Source organism: Littorina saxatilis, linkage group LG2, assembly GCF_037325665.1.
Source record: "Littorina saxatilis isolate snail1 linkage group LG2, US_GU_Lsax_2.0, whole genome shotgun sequence".
In the NCBI taxonomy this organism is placed as follows: Eukaryota; Metazoa; Mollusca; class Gastropoda; order Littorinimorpha; family Littorinidae; genus Littorina; species Littorina saxatilis.
Genome location: NC_090246.1, coordinates 6,950,485 through 6,973,909, shown reverse-complemented (window position 1 = coordinate 6,973,909; position 23,425 = coordinate 6,950,485). Strand labels below are relative to the sequence as shown.

General features: G+C 42.0%; 2 protein-coding genes across 3 annotated transcripts in view; one reads left to right on the top strand and one right to left on the bottom strand.

Moving 5' to 3' along the window:
* The window catches only part of LOC138958094 (uncharacterized), a 52,431-nt gene extending 47,104 nt beyond the window's left edge, over positions 1-5,327 (top strand). The window contains exons 3-4 of one of the 2 annotated variants that reach the window (XM_070329158.1): positions 2,497-2,581; positions 3,141-5,327. In XM_070329158.1, coding sequence (XP_070185259.1) covers positions 2,497-2,581; positions 3,141-4,471 — 1,416 coding nt within the window. In that variant the 3' untranslated portion in view covers positions 4,472-5,327. The remainder of the gene's footprint in view (positions 1-2,496; positions 2,582-3,140) is intronic. The other variant, XM_070329157.1, reaches the window with a different exon arrangement.
* LOC138958097 (ras-related protein Rab-37-like) overlaps positions 1-23,425 on the bottom strand; it is a 299,221-nt gene that overhangs the window by 211,181 nt on the left and 64,615 nt on the right. The window lies entirely within an intron of this gene.

The window sequence follows — 23,425 nt, the reverse complement described above, 5'->3', positions numbered from 1 at the left end:
GTGAAATACCTGTGCCTTACGGTTGCCTAAATAATAATACTGTGGAACAACAACATCTCCAATTCACCAACTGACTGCGTTTTTCGTATATTTTCTGGAAGATTATTCCACAAAGCTGTCGTTGAAGGAAAAAATGAAGATTTACATAACTCACTTCTGCATAATGGAACCTTACGTTCAAGAGGGCGTCGTCTGTGGTAAGGATTTACATCGGAAACCAAGACCGGCAGTTTGGAATATAAATATGCTGGGGTTAAACGATTTACAATTTTATAGTACAACATGAGTTTATGACGACGTCGCCTTTCTTTCAGGGGCACAAAACCCGATTCATCATACAATTTTTGGTGGCTTGTACCACGAACTGCGCCAACAATAATTCGGATTGCATCGAGATGCAAGGTCTCCAACTCGTCTGCTAAACACTTCGTACAGTTATCCCAAATAACGTCCGCGTAATCAAGCAATGGTAATATAAAGGACCTGTATATAACTTCAAGCGATTTTCTGTTTAAACGATACTTGCATAAACCAAAACACGCAATTGACTTTCTGCATTTAGCAATAAGACTTTTTATGTGGGAATCCCATTTACAATTACCTTGTAGGATGACGCCAAGGTGCTTGTGATTTTCAACATCAATCAAAAGTGCATCTTCAAAATACAATGGTACATGGTGGAAGTAACACATTTTTTTGCCTACAAATGTCCAACAATTCTGTCTTTTGACAATTGAAAGTGACTTTCCATTTTAAAGCCCATGCGCAAATTTTATCCAAATCAGAATTCAAAATCTCAGCTCGTATAACATCGTTATCTAAACATAAATACATGCTCGTATCGTCTGCAAAGAGTTTCAACACTGATTCAAGACCAGTACCAATATCGTTAATATAAATGAGAAATAATAGAGGTCCTAAAACAGAACCCTGAGGGACACCAGCAGAAGGGGTGACATAACTTGATTTGGTTCCTTTCAGTACTACTGCGCTGCTTGTCTGCGATCACTCAAGTAATGTTCGAACCAAACAATTAAGCAATGGACCCCTTATACCTATCGCCTCAAGCTTGTGTAGCAGACCACGATGCCAAACTTTATCGAAAGCTTTAGATACATCAAAAAATATTGCCTGTGACATAATGTTTTTATCAAGTGCAACACAAAAATCGTCATATATACTCAGTAAATGGTAAATAGTCGAATCACCAGCAATAAAACCAGGTTGACAGTGTGTAATCAGATTATAATTTTGCAAATAACTAAACACACGGATTTGTACACATTTTTCGAGCACCTTCCCAATGCCTGAAGCTCTCTCTTAACGACATGAAACATGGCCATACCTTTACATGAAACATGGCCATACCTTTACAAGGCCTAACTCTCTACCCCAAGTTCTGTCTTACTGACATGAAACATGGCCATACCTTTACAAGGCCTAACTCTCTACCCCAAGCTCTGTCTTCCCGACATGAAACATGGCCATACCTTTACAAGGCCTAACTCTCTACCCCAAGCTCTGTCTTCCCGACATGAAACATGACCATACCTTTACAAGGCCTAACTCTCTACCCCCAGCTCTGTCTTACCGACATGAAACATGGCCATACCTTTACAAGGCCTAACTCTCTGCCCCAAGTTCTGTCTTACTGACATGAAACATGGCCATACCTTTACAAGGCCTAACTCTCTCCCCCAAGCTCTGTCTTACTGACATGAAACATGGCCATACCTTTACAAGGCCTAACTCTCTACCCCAAGCTCTGTCTTCCCGACATGAAACATGGCCATACCTTTACAAGGCCTAACTCTCTGCCCCAAGTTCTGTCTTACTGACATGAAACATGGCCATACCTTTACAAGGCCTAACTCTCTACCCCAAGCTCTGTCTTCCCGACATGAAACATGGCCATACCTTTACAAGGCCTAACTCTCTGCCCCAAGCTCTCTCTTAACGACATGAAACATGGCCATACCTTTACATGAAACATGGCCATACCTTTACATGAAACATTGCCATACCTTTACATTATACATGGTCATACCTTTACATGAAACATTGCCATACCTTTACATGAAACATTGCCATACCTTTACATGAAACATTGCCATACCTTTACATGAAACATTGCCATACCTTTACATTATACATGGCCATAGCTTTACATTACACATGGCCATACCTTTACATGAAACATGGCCATACCTTTACATGAAACATTGCCATACCTTTACATGAAACATTGCCATACCTTTACATGAAACATGGTCATACCTTTACATGAAACATGGTCATACCTTTACATGAAACATGGCCAAACCTTTACATGAAACATTGCCATACCTTTACATGAAACATGGCCAAACCTTTACATGAAACATGGCCAAACCTTTACATGAAACATGGCCAAACCTTTACATGAAACATTGCCATACCTTTACATGAAACATTGCCATACCTTTACAGTCAAGGTGGACATTTAACTGTTTTCAGATGCACGATCCTGAGTCTGGCGCAGCTCAACACTTTGAGAAAGCGTTGTGCCGTAGTTTGACTGCTGACACCATGGTCACTGAAGGTTGGTTGTGAAAGCGTTGTACCGTAGTTTGACTGCTGACACCATGGTCACTGAAGGTTGGTTGTGAAAGCGTTGTGCCGTAGTTTGACTGCTGACACCATGGTCACTGAAGGTTGGTTGTGAAAGCGGTGTGCCGTAGTTGCTGACACCATGGTCACTGAAGGTTGGTAGTGGCACGACGCAGGACTAGACTAACTAAACAGCAATTACCCAAAAAGAGCAAACGCATACTATTAAATTTGACCGTTCAGAAAAAACGGAGCTGTTCCATCATCCCTACTTCTTTATGCCAGTGGTGACTGGAACAGAGTGTAGCTAGAGACTCTTCTATTGTCACAATACACGTGTGTTCCATCATCCCTACTTCTGTATGCCAGTGGGGACTGGAACATAGTGTAGCTAGAGATTCTTCTATTGTCACAATACACGTGTGGTCGTTTGATATTAACAAACAAACAGACAGAACAACACATAAAATAATGCCTGATTAGTGTCAGGAATAAATAGTTGATTGCTGCAAATTTTTAACTCATCCATGTATTTTGTAAACTGATTTCAGGTCTTGGGATGTTCTTTGGACTTGGGTATCGAAAGTTGCGACAAGACGTCGTGCTGGCTTTGTTGGTCAAGCTCCGTGACATAGAGGGCTGGTTCCTGACGCAAAAGACGCTTGCTTTCTACGCCAGCTCTCTCCTCATCGTCTACAGTAGCATTCCACATCAAGGCAAACCCAGTGATCATGGGAAGTGTCGGCTGTCGGAATACAAGGAACCTTTGAACGGCTGTGCGTCTGGTCAGGGGCGGTGTTCAGCTGACGTCATGGTGCGCTCACCTTGTGTAACGTGCCCTCACAGTCAGCCACGTCCTGCGTCTACCACTCAAACCAATGACACAGGGAGCGTGAGAGGCTTAGAGTCAGGACTGTTACACACGGCCACACAAGTAGGTCCGTTCATAACTCACATTCAGCATGACGTGGAAGGCTCAAATACTATGACACACGAACAGACAGATGAACCAAGCCCCAGACACCTTACAACTCAGGAAACGAGGGAATCACCTAGCCCCAGACACCTTACAACTCAGGAAACGAGGGAATCACCTAGCCCCAAACACCTTAGAACTCAGGAAACGAGGGAATCACCTAGCCCCAGACACCTTACAACTCAGGAAACGAGGGAATCACCTAGCCCCAGACACCTTACAACTCAGGAAACGAGGGAATCACCTAGCCCCAGACACCTTACAACTCAGGAAACGGGGGAATCACCCTGCCCCAGACACCTTACAACTCAGGAAACGAGGGAATCACCTAGCCCCAGACACCTTACAACTCAGGAAACGGGGGAATCACCCTGCCCCAGACACCTTACAACTCAGGAAACGAGGGAATCACTTGGCCCAGCATACCCCAAGACTCATGGTCAGAATGATGGACGAAGCAAAAGTAATTGTAGGGGTTTTCATGTCGAGGAAGACAGTCTTTGGCCGATACATTCGGAGAAGGCAAAAGCCGCCTCGGTGAAACGTCCCGCCGATTCGCTCGAGCTGAAGCGTAACGAGGCTGCTAGGGCTCTGCCACCGCGTTCAAAGTCTCTCGACCGGAAACTCGATCACCCAGAAAACACTGTGCCTGCACTCTCTGCAGTGGACGACGGGAAGCGTGCCGAGGCAGGAGGGGAGTTTCCATGGCTTCCAACGACCGAAGCCACAGCAGACATTTCCCCAAGTTCAGGGCAGACTGCGTGTGAGGGTGAAAGGAACGCTGCCCTTGTTGAAGTGAGAATGATTGACTTCGCTCACGTCTTCCCGTCGTCAGCAAGGGACGACAACTATTTGTTTGGTCTTCAAAAGCTTATCACTTTTCTGGAGCAGCTGTTGGCGTTTTGAACAACGCCTTACTCTGATCTTGTCTGCAATATGCATTTACACCAGAACACCAGAACCTTTTGCACTATAATCCGACGAATCTCTGCATCGCTATACATGTAAATATACCCTTCCCCCATACATATGCAGTTACATTTTAGGATTTCTCTTCACTCTAGCAGTCAGATCGTGTTTTATCCTACATATGTGAGAGAGACACTCATGAAATAATAATCGTTCAAATCACACGTGTGTATGTCATGTAAATGAGGTCATGTCAAGCAAGTCTATCAGGGACCTCAGTGTTTTTCCACTGCTTAACGCCAAAGTCACCGAGACAAACGACATCATAGAAAAAAAATTGCGCTCGTAAATTCCCCTCGATGAATTTTTAGAACTAACACGTCACGCCAATTTCCAGAGTGACGTTTCTTTGCTTTGACGTAGGGGAAAGGCCCCTAATATGGACCACTTTTTGTTTATTGCTGATAACTAGCTTGTTTTCTTGCGAAGAGGTTTCATTTTGTGGTTGGTAGTCCTTCTCTCTTAATTTAACCGTTAGGCCTAATTAGAGTGAAATAGCTTTGATAGACCTTCAGCAAAAATTAAATACAGAAAAAATCACAAATGGTCCATATTAGGAGCCTGGGCGCCCAATATGGACCAGTGAAGCGGCCTTCACAAATCACTGTAAAAAGCACCCTATGCTTCTAAATAACATGATACAACTTAGTGTGCAAGTCAGACTAATTCAAATGTGCTTTAGATTTAGCTGTTTCGGGTTGATGAGAGCATTATTTGAAGCACACCAGGAAACTGAAGAAGCTTATCAAAAACAGAGTGAAAATAAGTGAAATTATCAACTTCCACAAAAAAAGGCTATCTATATATATATACGACTTGTGTCTGTGTGTCTGTGTGTGTGTGTGTGTGTGTCTGTGTATCTGTGTATTTGTGTATTTGTGTATTCGCCATGCACGGCCAAAGTTCTCGATGGATCTGCTTCAAATTTGGTGGGCATATTCAGGTTGACCCGGTACAGGACACAACCTGGTCGATATTTCAACACGTGCTCTCAGCGCGCAGCGCTGAACCGATTTTGGTTCCACCTCAGCTACCCGGGCCCCCATACCGACACACCATAGCCGCTACACCACATCACAACGCCAAAGTTCTCGGTGGATCTTTTTCAAATTTGGACACCGTATTCAGCTACACCCCGGACACAATATCATCGATGAGATATTTCAACACGTGCTCTCAGCGCGCAGCGCTGAACTGATTTTGGTTTTTGTGTTCATTTCACCATTATAAGTAACTCTTCCTTATCTTCTCATCTTCTCCAGGTTTTCAGCGTTTACCTCCCTTCCTTCGTATGGTGCACTATAGTTTGAGGGAGGCATCTTCGGATATTCCCGTTCTGTTACTATTTTTAGAAGGTCACCGCAGTGTCCAGAACGTAAATTGGACCCGTAAATTATCCTCACTGTAAAAGTGCAAAGGTCGAATCAATTTATAGCCACGCGAAAAATACACTGTCATCTATCTCTCTATAGATATGGCTTCTCTGTGTTTGTGTGTGTGTGTGTGTGTGTGTGTGTGTGTGTTTTTATGTGAGCAACACCTGTGCATTGTTCAGTTCTGTTTGTGATGTGGTCTGGCGGCTTTTGTGTAATTTTATGTACTGGCCTTCCTTTCAGAAGCCATAGCAGTTCAAAAGGGCTTAGAGATAAGCTCTAAATTGCTCAATCCTGTTTGAGTGGAGTTCGCCTCCAAAGGTGATTAACACGGTTACATTCGTCGACAAGGATGGGACTCGATATGGTCAGGAATGGCATTATGGCCACTGAATCATTTTCGTGCTGTTCCCATTCCACGAATCTGGGAGGGACCTAAGCTTGGCGGGTCCATTGTTCGGACCCGGCGAAGCCGGCGTACGGCTCTAAGTACTTCTTCCCGGCGAAGCCGGCTACCCGGCGAAGCGGGTATTCATTCTAGTTTGTTATATTTTTTTGAAATCTCGAGGGCTAGTTATAGGTTATTTTCAGCAAGCTTCTAAATTAATTAAAATTGCCTTTAGTTTTTATTTTCTTCTATTTGTTGAAGGTGGTCCATATTAGGGGACTCACACATACTTTGAGGTTTTGCTATTATTTTTTGTTTGCAGTAGAAACTCGGGGTACACACTGTTAAAATGTAACAAATACTGTCTTAGCTGTCATATTTTGCCATTTTTGTGTTAATATGAAAGCTTTGGCTGTGAACAGAAACGAGTCCGTTTTAGGCGGCAAATTTAGAGTGAACGCTGCCAAAAGTGAAAAAAAGCGAAAAAGCCTAACGGTTTTCAGGTTTGTGTTTTGACATGTGCAACTTATCCAGAGAGGGTGAATAAAGCGAATGAAATTGTTTTGAGCGCTCTAGCGCCATTAGTCATATTGTCAGAACAGAAGGTGGTCCATATTAGGAGCCGGTCCCGTATATCAGGAGCCTTTCCCCTAATAGATTGCACGAGGCTTTGGAAGAGATCGAGGTTCCAAAAGAAACGTCTTCAATTTGGCTGCCTCGACTGCGGTACGTTTATAGTAAATACACGTAAGCACAGTATGTAGAATAAACAGAATATTACATGGCTTACTGTGTCGTACCAGATTTACACGAGTTTAACAAAAATATATTGAACTGCGAGCGAAAGCGAGCTGTTCACTATTTGAAAAAAGCTACGAGTGTAAATTCGCTCGCAGTTCAATATTAAAAAAAAAAAACTCGTGAAAATCTGGTACAACAAAGCTAGCCATATAGTATTCTTTATGTGTGTGTAGCTCGCTGCCAGTCTCGTCTACCTCCTTGGCTCGCTGTCAGATCGTGTTGTGTGTGTAGCTCGCTGCCAGTCTCGTACCTCCTTGGCTCGCTGGTGTCGTGGTCGGGGCGGTTCTTCACGTAACAATCTGTGTGAGCTCTCGTGGACTTCTTTCTACGGGTTTATTTGTTTCCTGGCAATGTGCACACGTTCTTGTCGCCGTAGACATACTGATGTCATCAGGAAGTTCCAGCATAGTTTTCCTGACAATGTGGTCTTTCAGGCGGAGGCTTTTCGAGAATGTAGAGTTGGTGTTTGGCTTGTACGAGTGTTGGTAGAGTTGAGACTTTTCAAGAACTAACAAATCTGACACAGGAGAGTCAACAATTTGGCAAGCAAGTAGCAGTCGGGAAAACCAGCGATCACACCTGTGACCGTTGACACATGCTCAAGCTGGCTGCACGTCTGTGAATTATTCTGGTGTTGTTGTTTTCATGTCTTGATTGTTATAGTATTTATCACAGAACATCTGTGAATCATTCAGGGTCCGTATGCATGAACTGGAAGTCAGAAACACTGGAAGTAGAGACCTCTTTTGAAAGTGGGAACTCCCGAAGTTAACTTTCTAACTGTTCCCTATGCATGAACGCCGTTGTGCTGACTTCGAGAGTATTCGGTCAAGGTCGCGAAAATTGGGGGAATCCCAACTAGTATATGCGTTTGTTAACGGAAAGCTTGGCGACCAGAAGAAACAAGTCTCATCGCGAGTTCAAAAGGGCGAACGTTGAGTCGAGCGCGCTGTAGAACTAACAGCGTTATTGCTGTTGTTTTTTAAATGGTTAAACAAAAGGGTCGGTTCAAACCTGTGATGATTGTCTTGGAATCGAATGACTGCCTAGCTATGACAATGACTTTGTTGACCTGAATGTTAGGGAGAAAAATAGATGATTATGTTGAACTTTTTTCTCCTTTTTGACTCACATGCGAAGCAAAAGTGAGTCTATGTACTCACCCGAGTCGTCCGTCCGTCCGGACGTCCGTCCGGAAAACTTTAACGTTGGATATTTCTTGGACACTATTCAGTCTATCAGTACCAAATTTGGCAAGATGGTGTATGATGACAAGGCCCCAAAAAACATACATAGCATCTTGACCTTTCTTCAAGGTCAAGGTCGCAGGGGCCATAAATGTTGTCTAAAAAACAGCTATTTTTCACATTTTTCCCATTTTCTCTGAAGTTTTTGAGATTGAATACCTCACCTATATATGATATATAGGGCAAAGTAAGCCCCATCTTTTGATACCAGTTTGGTTTACCTTGCTTCAAGGTCAAGGTCACAGGAGCTCTTCAAAATTGGATTGTATACATATTTTGAAGTGACCTTGACCCTGAACTATGGAAGATAACTGTTTCAAACTTAAAAATTATGTGGGGCACATGTTATGCTTTCATCATGAGACACATTTGGTCACATATGATCAAGGTCAAGGTCACTTTGACCCTTATGAAATGTGACCAAAATAAGGTAGTGAACCACTAAAAGTGACCATATCTCATGGTAGAAAGAGCCAATAAGCACCATTGTACTTCCTATGTCTTGAATTAACAGCTTTGTGTTGCAAGACCTTGGATGACCTTGACCTTGGGTCAAGGTCACATGTATTTAGGTAGGAAAAATGTGTAAAGCATGTGAGTCGTATGGGCTTTGCCCTTCTTGTTTCGGTTAGTAACTGATCGAACTGTCGCTTTTGAGCCGTACTCTGTTTCAAGCATTTCACCTAAATTAAACAAGAATGTCACAGTTTGTGTCTATGGTGCAAGGTAGCCGACCGTCTCATTGTAGCCAAGTTACGACAGTTGCTCGATTGACGCATTTCACGTCTTCGATATTCTGTCTGAGCTCATTTCCCAATGAGCTTCCTTAAAAACGGGAATGTCCTGCAATTGTAGTATGCGTTAAGAAGCAATATCGTCGAATAATGATGTCAAGTGAGAGACCCTGCAAATTAACATTGAAAGTGGGAACTTCGGAAGCAAAGTTGCCAGCTACTCGGTATGCAAGAGCTAAATTGAAAGCCGAAGTAGTGGCTTCGAGAGTTCTGAGGTCAAGGTCGAGGAAATTGGGGGAATCCCAATTAGTGCGCATGCGTTTGTAAACGGTAGGCTTGGTGACCAGAGGAAACAAATCTCATCGTGAGTTCGTAAATGGGCGAACGTTGATCGCGCTGTAGCTTTTACTATAGTTGTTGCTTCTGCCTGGTTGAACGAAAGGGTCGGTTCAAAGCTGTGATGATTGTCTTGAAATTGAATGACTGTCTATAATAATGATTTTGTTCACCAGAATGTTGGGGAGAATAAAACATTTTTTGTTTATGTGGTAGCGAAGTCGGTTATGTTAAACCTCTTCTTTTTTTAATGATTGTGTATCGGTAAAACTGTTTTGGACAAAATAGGTTGGTTAGAGCGAACGTTTGGGTTACTGGTAAATTTGAAAAGGCAGAAATCAATCAGTGTTTGGAGAATCAAGATATAAGGTGTAGTGAAAAGAAGATAAGTTCAGTGACTTTCATATTAATTGGGAAAATGTGTGTCCGAATTTTTACAAAAGATAAATTGTTGTACTTTGGTATTTGTACATTTTGTTTGTCCTCGTTAATTGTGAACAGGATGTATGTTTATATAAAGTTGAAAGTCAAGATTGGATTTGTTTAGCCTACGCGCGTGTGTGCATGTGTGTTAGACATAGAACACTGTATTATCTCAATTACGAGAAACTCGGGTGTGGTAAATCATAATAAACAAGGTCATACAAGTCGCGTAAGGCGAAAATACAACATTTAGTCAAGTAGCTGTCGAACTCACAGAATGAAACTGAACGCAATGCAACGCAGCAAGACCGTATACTCGTAGTCCACCGCTCACGGCATAGGCAGTGAAATTGACAAGAAGAGCGGGGTAGTAGTTGCGCTGGGAAGGATAGCACGCTTTTCTGTACCTCTCTTCGTTTTAACTTTCTGAGCGTGTTTTTAATCCAAACATATCATATCTATATGTTTTTGGAATCAGGAACCGACAAGGAATAAGATGAAAGTGTTTTTAAATTGATTTGGAAAATTTAATTTTGATAATAATTTTTATATATTTAATTTTCAGAGCTTGTTTTTAATCCGAATATAACATATTTATATGTTTTTGGAATCAGCAAATGATGGAGAATAAGATGAACGTAAATTTGGATCGTTTTATAAAAAAAATATTTTTTTTACAATTTTCAGATTTTTAATGACCAAAGTCATTAATTAATTTTTAAGCCACCAAGCTGAAATGCAATACCGAAGTCCGGGCTTCGTCGAAGATTACTTGACCAAAATTTCAACCAATTTGGTTGAAAAATGAGAGCGTGACAGTGCCGCCTCAACTTTCACGAAAAGCCGGATATGACGTCATAAAAGACATTTATCAAAAAAATGAAAAAAACGTCTGGGGATTTCATACCCAGGAACTCTCATGTCAAATTTCATAAAGATCGGTCCAGTAGTTTAGTCTGAATCGCTCTACACACACACACAGACACACACACACACACACACACACACGCACGCACGCACATACACCACGACCCTCGTCTCGATTCCCCCCTCTACGTTAAAACATTTGGTCAAAACTTGACTAAATGTAAAAACGTAAGAACATCAATAAAATATCGAGGCACAAATATTCAGCTCATAATAGTGTGTGGTAAGGGGGGATATGGGGGGTGCACACACACACACACACACACACACACACACACACACAAACATGCACGCACGCGCGCACACACACACACACACACATACACACCGTCGAACACACACATAACATCGAACACACATAACATCGAACACACACACACACTCACACACATGCACACACACACACACACACACACGCGCGCGCGCGCGCGCGCGCGCGCGCGCGCACACGCAAACAAACGTATGAAGGAACAGACGCACAATTATACCCGCACGCACGCACACATAGGCAGGCAGGCAGGCAGGCAGGCAGGCACTCGCACAAATACACACACACACACACACACACACACACACACACACACATAAAGCAATGACAAAAACAACAGCAGAAACTTACACTCAAACCCACACACACACACACACACACACACACACACACACACACACACACACACACACTCACACATGCACATAACGATGCACATTTTCATAGAAACACAGTAACCCCCTCGTACAAGCGGGAATGAAAGAGTGGTGACCAATGACCCAGAACAAACAAAAGTCAAAGCTGGCAACTCAGGTTTGTATTCAGGGAAATTTGCACGAAATGCATTCACAAGATACGACTTTTCCTTCTATTTTCTCTCTTTGGGACTTTCATTTGCGTCAGCTCGGTTTGATATGAAAAACTGAAGAAAAGCCCTGCCTTGTTGCACTGAAAAACTGTGGAAGTAGCGTGTTTACTACTGGGTCTGGCTGAAGTACATTTACCCTCATTTACTTCCTCGTTAGCTTCCAAAGTAAACTCTTTTTTCGTCCTATGCATGCGAAAGTGAGGATGTATTTCCGATATCGCTCAAAACTTTAGAAGTAGTCGCAAATTACCCTGAGTTACTTCCTCACTTTGCTTCGAAGTAAACTTACCTTTTTTTCGGCCCATGCATACGAAAGTGAGGCAAGTACTTCCGATGTCACTCAAAACTTCGGGAGTTGTCGCGAACTTCCCCCATAAGCATGCGGGCCCTGGTGTTGTTGTCTTCATGTCTTTGTTGTAGTATTTATCGCACACGAAAACTTTTGAAGAATGATAACTTTTCACGCTGAGAGTGTTATCGTGTATTGGTGTGTGTGTGTGTGTGTGTGTGTGTGTTTGTGTGTGTGTATGTTTGAAAGTGTGTGAATGTGATCATGCTCTCGTGGTGTGTGTGTGTGTGTGTGTGTGTGTGTGTGTGTGTGTGTGTGTGTGTGTGTGTGTCGGACAGTATGTTTGTACAGCCGCACTCGCCTAAACGAAACACGCAAGTTAAGCAAAAAACTCGGATATCGGAAACCAAAACCAATTCCCCGCCAGACCCCCCTCTTTGTAAGACTATTTGTAATTCGGATAAGCCAAACTCTGTCAAAAAATAGCTAACTCAAACACGGATATGTCAAACGTGATTTTGACAGATAAGCCAAACTCTAAACACTGTCGGAGAGACTTTTTTTTTGTCCTTGAAAAACACGTCAGGAACATAAACATATTTCGTCACGGCTATAATTATCCTACGGAAACGAACACGTCACCTGTTTTTGAGTAGGCCTATGCGGGGAAACTGATGACGTGTAGAAGGAACAGATCTGTGTGAAGAGCAAATCTACCTGAGGAATGTATGTGCTGATTTTGAGCGAGTGGTGAAGATCAAACCACAATAAACATGCAGCAAAACAAAACATTTGCCAACAATCTATTTATCCTACATACGTGAGAGAGACACTCATGAGATATTAATCGTTCAAATCACACGTGTGTATATCATGTAAATGAGGTTATGTCATGTACGTCTGGCAGGGACCTGTTTTTTCCCCAACTTACGATGCCAAAGTCACCAAGACAAACGTCATTATAGAAGAATAAAAATGCGCTCGCTAATTTCCCTCGATGAATTCTTTAGAACCAACACGCCACGCCACACTTTCCAGAGTGACGTTTCTTCGCTTTGACGTAATAAATTGCACGATGCTTTAGAATAGATCGAGGTTCCAAAACAAGCGTCTTCAATTTGGCTGCCTCGACTACGGGACGTATTGAGTAAAATACACGTAAGTACAGTATGTAGAATAAACAGAATACTACATGGCTTGCTGTGTCGTACCAGATTTACACTCGTTGCTTTTTCAAATAGTGAACAGCTCGCTTTCGCTCGCAGTTCAATATTAAACAAGAGGCGAAGCCTTCAAGGCTCACGTAAGAAATCGACAAACAGTAACACAAACTCAATCACTCCGTCACACATACACACACACACACACACACACACACACACACACACACACACACACACACACACACACACACACAGTAAGCATAGGTGAAACTGTGCAAGAAAGCGAGACACAAGATCTACCAACTAATCTCGGCCCGCTCACAATAACAATGACCGAGACTTTCAGTAATTCCTTCGCGTGACGTCTAACCCTCTTACGTCATAATGTGACGTCTTCAAATGTTAAAGTTTCTATCACACACGTCAAACACTTTTGACCGAGACGTAATCTTCTTATGCGAGCATTATCCATAGACTCGGAAATGTTAAAGTTTCTATCACACACACACGCACGCACGCACGCACGCACAGACAGACAAAAGTTAGCATCGCATAGGCTACACTTGCGTGAGCCAACAAGTGGCGTAAGGCGAAATTACTACATTTAGTCAAGCTGTGGAACTCACAGAATGAAACTGAACGCACTGCATGTTTTCACAATGACCGTAGTCCGCCGCTTGTGCATAACGGAGTGAAACTGACGAGCCTGTTCAGCGCGGTAGTGGTTTCGCTGTGCTGCATAGCACGCTTTTCTGTACCTCTCTTCGTTTTAACTTTCTGAGCGTGTTTTTAATCCAAACATATCATATCTATATGTTTTTGGAATCAGGAACCGACAAGGAATAAGATGAAATTGTTTTTAAATCGATTTCGGAAATTTAATTTTGATTTTAATTTTTATATTTTAATTTTCAGAGCTTGTTTTGAATCCAAATATAACATACTTACATGTTTTTGGAATCAGGAAATGATGTAGAATAAGATGAACGTAAATTTGTATCGTTTTATTTACAAAAAAATATTACAATTTTCAGATTTTTAATGACCAAAGTCATTAATTAATTTTTAAGCCACCAAGCTGAAATGCAATACCGAAGTCCGGCCTTCGTCGAAGATTGCTTTACAAAAATTTCAATCAATTTGATTGAAAAATGAGGGTGTGACAGTGCCGCCTCAACTTTTACAAAAAGCCGGATATGACGTCATCAAAAGTATTTTATCGAAAAAAGAAAAAAATTTCCGGGGATATCATTCCCAGGAACTCTGATGTCAAATTTCATAGAGATCGGTCCAGTAGTTTGGTCTGAATCGCTCTACACACACGCACAGACACACACACACACACACACACACACACACACACACACACACACACACACACCACGACCCTCGTCTCGATTCCCCCTGTTTTTGACTAAATGTAAAAAAGACAACTCGTGCAAATCTGGTACGACACAGCAAGCCATGTAGTATTCTCTATGTTTACGGAGATTTGATCTTGATTAATGACCACAGAGACAAATTGTCTAATTGTGTTTCTTTTCTTTCTTTAAATGGAGAGGGTTTCATTAAACATTAAATTTATTATGATTTACTTGAAATCCTTTTAACAAAAGCGTAGTTGCTTGTGGAATCTTTGGTTTTGTTTCTGAGATGTGTCACTGTTTTCACCATTTATTTTTACAGTTGGCTTTGAGGTATTAATAAAGCCCCACTGAAGAAAGCACTTGTAACTTGTCACTGTTTTGATCTTATTCATTTAAACACACACACACACTTACACACACACACACCACGCAGAGAGAGAGAGAGAAACATTCCAAGTGATTTTACAACTTATCCTCAAAAAAACTCGCTTAAGCCGAACTGCAGGGTAATTTCTTGGGAAAGGTTTGGCTTATCCGAACTCGGATATGCACAAACTCGGATAAGCGAAACAATTTTCCATTCCCCGGGCGAGTTCGGCTTAAGCGTGTTTGACTGTAATATGGTGGACATCTCTATGTACTTTAATGAATCCTACCTTTTTCGCTGGGAGGAAACAAATAGGCCTACTAGTGTACGAGGTGGTACCTAACTGTACCTTTCTTTCACTCTGCTATCCAATCGTTATTTCACCATGTTTGAACACGGTTTTCGAATAAAATACTACACAAATACTAATAACGCTGCCCGCCTGGTCTTCAAATCTTCCAAGTATGAACACGCCACACCCCTTCTTCACTCTCTACACTGGCTGCCTATCACTAAAAGGATCGAATACAAACTCTCCTCTCTTTCTTTTGCCGTCGTTTCTGGTTCTGCCCCAGAATACTTGTCAGAACTCCTCAATCTCTACACCCCCTCTCGTCAGCTTCGCTCTGCCGCCGACACTCGACTCTTCCGACTCCCCACAGTGCAAACAAAGACATGTGGCGAGAGGTCCTTCGCCTATCAAGCCCCTGTGACCTGGAATAGATTACCTCTGCCTCTCAGACACACAGATTCTCTCACTACATTCAAGACAAATCTCAAAACACACCTCTTCCAGCGCAAGTGATTTCCCCTCCAGCATCTCCCCACCCACCCCATCCTGCCCCACCTCACCCCCTACCTAGTGCCTAAAATAACGCGTATATACATTTTCTGCGCTTTGTGTCAGCACTGTCTGTGTGTGTGTAAATAGTACTGTTGACACGTTTTTATATAGACGCCTATTGTGGTTCATGTGCTTAGGCTGTGTATTGGATTGTCACTGTATGCCTGCATTATTAGATGTCAGTAATAATTATATGTGCTGATTGTTCTCTTTGCCTGCGTGCGTATAGTATGTTGGTTATGTTTGGTTATAGTATGTTTGTTTATGTTTGGTCGTTATTTTTGCCTGTGCGTGTATTGTATGTTTGGTCGTTTTCTTTGCCTGTGCATGTATAGTTTGTTGGTTATGTTTGGTCGGTTTCTTTGCCTGTGCGTGTATAGTATGCTTGGTCGATGTATGTATTGTAAAGCGCTAAGAGTAGACAATTTTCTAGAATAGCGCTATAAAAGTTTGCATTATTATTATTATTACTAGGCGAAAACATTGTTGCAACAAATCTCGCACTCAAAATTAAAGCAATAATTCCCGTGTCATTTCATCCGAGTGTATATGCTAGTAAAGGCCGTTTACTTGACTATTTGGATCACAACAACCACAGGGTAATCACAGCTCTGCAGAACTATGTTGGGGAAATCCACACACTAAACATAAATACACGAACCCTCATAATCACTCACAATTATCAGTATGTTACTAACGAACTTCAAATAAAATAAACACAATTAAAATTCGAAATTCTCCAGCTATAAACTCACAAACGAACCAAACACGCAAGGTTTTCAAAACACCAAAAATTGCACGATGTACTTGAGTTTTCCATAATTGTTATAAAGCAGTCATTGTAAAACTGCACCACACACACACACACACACACACACACACAGAGTAATCTACACTGGCACTCTGTGGAGATCTTCGAGCAGTTGACGCTTTTCTTCCAGTCTGAAAATGTACAGAGCTGCGATGTGTGAGTTCAGTAAGTGTTGAGCATATTTATTTTGTTTTAAGTGTTTATGACTTTTCGTTGTGGATTTTACAATTACAGAGATAAGTTGCAAATTGACCATGAGTCGCCGCAGTAATTATCAACATTGATTGGGTCTTTGAGAGTGAATGCTTACAATCGTTGTCCTCGGAAACACAAACCCAAAGCCGCGATGGTTCCACACATCAAACAACCAGCCTAATTGGCTTTTACTTTGACAATCCACGTTTCACCTGAAAGCTCAAACCCATTCACCACCTCGACTTATTGCATGGGGAACATGAGATTTATTTCCCAGGTGTTTGTGAATGAAAACTCGTGAAAATGATGACAATACTTTATGTAATGTCAATCCGCTGTTTCTTGAATATGGTAGGGGAATGAATGGCCTTTCCAGGTATATAAGTGGTTTTACAATAACACGGCCTCATTACAAAGATCCGCACTTAAACACATCTGCCTAGTTTTTAAATTACAGGTAGTATATAACCGATTGTTTCCCTTGAAATACAAACATTGACAGGATCCAACTCAACACACTGAAAACCTGCAGCCAGTCACACAAAGATGTTTCATCTTCATGACAAAGAATGAAATAGACAACACACTGAAAACCACCTGCAGCCAGTCACACAAAGATGTTTCATCTTCATGACAAAGAATGAAATAGACAACACACTGAAAACCACCTGCAGCCAGTCACACAAAGATGTGTTATCTCCATGACAAAGAATGAAATAGACAACACACTGAAAACCACCTGCAGCCAGTCACACAAAGATGTTTTATCTTCATAACAAAGAATGAAATAGACAACACACTGAAAACCACCTGCAGCCAGTCACACAAAGATGTTTTATCTTCATAACAAAGAATGACAGACATCTGCTAACATCAGATGTGTTATCTATACATAACATTACAAGAAAATGAACATCTGCTAACATCAGATGTATTATCTACATAACATAACAAGGAAATGGACATCTGTGCCCGTATGCTTATGGGGGAAGTTCGCGAAAACTCCCGAAGTTTTGAGTGACATCGGAAGAACTTGCCTCACTTTCGTATGCATGGGCCAGAAGAAGGGCTTACTTCGAAGCAAAGCGAGGAAGTAATTGATGGTAGTTTGAGACAACTTCAGGGCCCGTATGCATGAGGAAGAAGTCAGCAACACTGGAAGTAGAGGCCTCTTTCGGAAGTGGGAACTCCCGAAGTTTAACCTTCCAACTGTTAACTATGCATGAACGCCGGAGTGGTGACTTCGAGAGTATTCGGTCAAGGTCGCAAAAATTGGGGGAATCCTAACTAGTACGCATGTGTTTGTGAACGGTAAACTTGCCACCAGAGAAACAAATCTCATCGAGAGTTCAAAAAGGCGAACGTTGAGCGCGCTGAAGTACTAACAGCGTTATTGCTGTTGTTTTTTGAATGGTTAAACGAAAGGGTCGGTTCAAACCTGTGATGATTGTCTTGGAATCGAATGACACTGCCTATGACAAATGACTTTGTTGGCCTTAATGTTGGGAGAAGAATAAATGATTATGTTGAACTTTTTTTTCTTCTTTTTTTTGGATCTCGGTTGCATGCAGGCAGCTTCAATCCTTTTTTTTTTTTTTTTTTTTTTTTGGCGGGGAGTATCCCTCTTCATTGATCTTTATTTTTCTTTTCTTTTTTTTCTGCTTTTTATATTAATTTTTCTACTTTAAATGTACCTATATCGTTACCAATACTATTTCTAAATGTATTTTGAACAACTTTTCTATATAACAATTCCTCTCATAAATGGATACAATATCCAGAGGGGAACCATATCTATAAATACCAACACACATTTTGGCTATCACTATCAAATAATTTACATAACTTATTATTCCCTTAAAACTTGGTGAATTTTCAAACACGCCCAAAATACTTCCTTTAAGGTAATTTTTAATAATCATATTGTATTTACAAATCACTGTATCCTCAACGCATTTCCAAATGAACATAATTTTTGGGCACAAAAAAAACACAAAAAACCCCCACCAATTTCGTTCTCACTGTTGAACTTGTGTTTAACTCTTACCAGTTCGGGGGTTTTAGGGCATATTTTACAGTGCTGTTGGTGCCTACTTGCCGAGTGGCTATCTGGGGTCATATTCTAAATGAAATATAGAAAGTTATATATCAAATGAAAGGAAAATGAATAAGCTTTTCATATTTGCAAAGAGAATTGTGCTATCTTTAAAGGTAAAAAAGGTTATGGGGGTGACAACATGATTTTTGTTGAAATTTGTACGCCCATTTTTTGGAACACGTGACAAACACAAAGAAGACATTTGTTTTGTGTTCAGTTTATTTTAGATATGCTGCTAACTAATCTGTTTTGGCATTCATTTTACATAACAAAGCAAAGTTTTATTGAGTTTTGCTGATTAACAAAAAAGTTATTGTCACCTGAATACCCCCACCCAAATTTCAAAGTTGGACGTTTCATGACATACGCATGCCTAAGGCAAAAAAAACCCAAAAAAGTCTGTTTACGGTATCCCGACCGACCCTATTTTTTCGCGCGACCCTTGACTTTTTTTCGGCATTTGGGAAAAAAAAAAAGTCTGTTTTTTGGCAAAATAACTTTAAAAATATGTTTTTTTGGAGGGGGAAAAAAAAAAAAGAAAAAAAAGTCTTTGTTTTTTGGCAAAATAACTTAAAATTAAGTAGATGTGCAACGCCAAGGCACTGCATACCCCAGCGAAAGACAAACCTCTCTCTTACTCTCTCTCTTTCTCTCTCTCAAACACACACACACGAACACCCACACACACACACACACACACACACACATACACACACACCCCAAGTTACACACGTACACACATACACACTCACTCACACGCACTCACTCACTCTCTCACACACACTTCATACACACAAAACACACCCCCATACGCACATATAGACAGACGGACATAAACACCTTTACAAACAAACACACATGCACATACACTTACGCACACACACACATACACACACCCACCCACTCTCTCTCTCTCTCTCTCTCTCTTTCTCTCTCTCTTTCTCTCTTATACAAACAGACACACACACACACACACACACACACACTGTATATACGCACAAACAAATACGCACAGTCGGACACACACACCTTTACAAACAAACACATATACACACTCATACACACAAACTCATGCACACACTCATTCACACACACTCTCTCTCTCTCTCAAACACACACACACACCCACAGACACACACACACACACCCACAGACACACACACACACCCACACACACACCCCAAGTCACACTCACACACACATACACACACTCACTAACACGCACTCACTCACTCTCACAAAAAACTTCATACACACAAAACACACACCCATACACACATATGGACAGACGGACATACACACCTTTACAAACAAGCACACATACACGCACACACATACTTATACCCACACACACATTTACACACACACGAGTACAGACTCATGCACGCGTGCGCACACACACACACACACACACACACACACACACACAAATACACACACACACACACACCACACATACGAGTACACACACACACACACACACACACACACACACACACACATACACACACTCACTCAAACAGTAACACTAACACATGTGCACAAAATGAACACAAACACACACACTGCGCGAGAGAGAAAGACTTCAGGGAGGCATGACGTCATGATGCATTAATTGACGTCAAAGACTTTCGACCGTGACGTATTCTTCTTACGCGAGCTTTATCCATAGACTTGAAAACTACGGAATTTCTACCCGTCCAAAACGGCCTTGGGTGGCGTTTGCTGAAAAAATGGGGGCGACTATTGCACCCACCGTATTTTTGTTAGTATGGTCCCAATTTTTGGTGAACTTCCATCTCCACCTGTAGCACGTAGCCGGGCACAAAGAATCCTTCTTTATCATGTATTATTCGGTATGCACATTTCTCAAGTCGATTACAGTATAGCGTTCACGGGATACCTCCAGCTTCGCTGGGAATATATTTTTTTGGACAAAAAAAAATATTTAAAAATTAAGTAGATGTGCAACGCCAAGGCACTGCATACCCCAGCGAAAGACAAACCTCTCTCTCTCTCTCTCTCTCTCTCTCTCTCTCTCAAACACACACACACACACACACACACACACACACACACACACACATACCCCAAGTTACACACGTACACAAATACACACTCACTCACTCTCTCACCGGCACACACTTCATACACACAAAACACCCCCCCATACGCACATATAGACAGACGGACATACACACCTTTACAAACAAACACACATACACTTACGCACACGCACAAACACACACATTCACACACACACACACACACACTCTCTCTCTCTCAAACACACACACACACCCACACACACACACACACACACACACCCCAAGTCACACACACACACATACACACACTCACTCACACGCACTCACTCTCTCACAAAAAACTTCATACACACAAAACACACACCCATACGCACATATGGACAGACGGACATACACACCTTTACAAACAAACACACATACACGCACACACATACACTTATGCCCACACACACACGAGTACAGACTCATGCACGCGTGCGCACACACACACACACAAATACACACACACACACACCACACACATACGAGTACAGACTCATGCACGCGTGCGCACACACACACACACACACACAAATACACACACACACACACACACACACACACACACACACACACACACAAACAGTAACACTAACACATGTGCACAAAATGAACACAAACACACACACTGCGCGAGAGAGAAAGACTACAGGGAGGCATGACGTCATGATGCATTAATTGACGTCAAAGACTTTCGACCGTGACGTATTCTTCTTACGCGAGCTTTATCCATAGACTTGGAAACTACGGAATTTCTACCCGTCCAAAGCGGCCTTGGGTGGCGTTTGCTGAAAAAATGGGGGCGACTATTGCACCCACCGTATTTTTGTTAGTATGGTCCCAATTTTTGGTGAACTTCCATCTCCAACTGTAGCACGTAGCCGGGCACAAAGAATCCTTCTTTATCATGTATTATTCGGTATGCACATTTCTCAAGTCGATTACAGTATAGCGTTCACAGGATACCTCCAGCTTCGCTGGGATAAAAATTAAGTAGATGTGCAACGCCAAGGCACTGCATACCCCAGCGAAAGACAAACCTCTCTCTTACTCTCTCTTTCTCTCTCTCAAACACACACACACACGAACACACACACACACACACACACGCACACGCACACACACACACACCCCAAGTCACACACGTACACACATACACACTCACTCACACGCACTCACTCACTCTCTCACACACACTTCATACACACAAAACACACCCCCATACGCACATATAGACAGACGGACATAAACACCTTTACAAACAAACACACATACACACACACATACACACACCCACCCACTCGATCTCTCTCTCTTTCTCTCTCTCTCTTATACAAACAGACACACACACACACACACACTGTACATACGCACAAACAAATACGCACATAGACAGTCGGACACACACACCTTTACAAACAAACACATATACACACTCATACACACACAAACATACACACAAACTCATGCATTCACACACACACACACACACACACACTCTCTCTCTCTCTCTCAAACACACACACACCCACACACACACACACCCACGCACACCCACCCCAAGTCACACACACACACATACACACACTCACTAACACGCACTCACTCACTCTCACAAAAAACTTCATACACACAAAACACACACCCATACGCACATGTGGACAGACGGACATACACACCTTTACAAACAAACACACATACACGCACACACATACACTTATACCCACACACACATTTACACACACACGAGTACAGACTCATGCACGCGTGCGCACACACACACACACACACACACACACACACAAATACACACACACACCACACACATACGAGTACAGACTCATGCACGCGTGCGCACACACACACACACACACTGGCACACACACACACACACAAACCGTAACACTAACACATGTGCACAAAATGAACACAAACACACACACTGCGCGAGAGAGAAAGACTTCAGGGAGGCATGACGTCATGATGCATTAATTGACATCAAAGACTTTCGACCGTGACGTATTCTTCTTACGCGAGCTTTATCCATAGACTTGGAAACTACGGAATTTCTACCCGTCCAAAACGGCCTTGGGTGGCGTTTGCTGAAAAAATGGGGGCGACTATTGCACCCACCGTATTTTTGTTAGTATGGTCCCAATTTTTGGTGAACTTCCATCTCCACCTGTAGCACGTAGCCGGGCACAAAGAATCCTTCTTTATTATGTATTATTCGGTATGCACATTTCTCAAGTCGATTACAGTATAGCGTTCACGGGATACCTCCAGCTTCGCTGGGATAAAGAAATAAAAAAAGTCCCGACCTACCGACCCTATTTTTTGGGCCTATGTTACCGTTAAGATTTTTTTTTATAACCATTTTTTTTTCTCGATAATTAGATAATTGGTCAGTGGAAAACTACAGGGGAGGGGGGGTGAGGAGCAAGCTTACGATGGGTAAAGGAGCGAACTGGTAAGAGTTAATAATTTCATATCGGTAAAACTGTTGGACAAACATAGACTGGTTATAGAAAAAATTTGGGTTACTGGTAAAGTTTAAAAGGAAGAACATTATTCAGTAGACCGT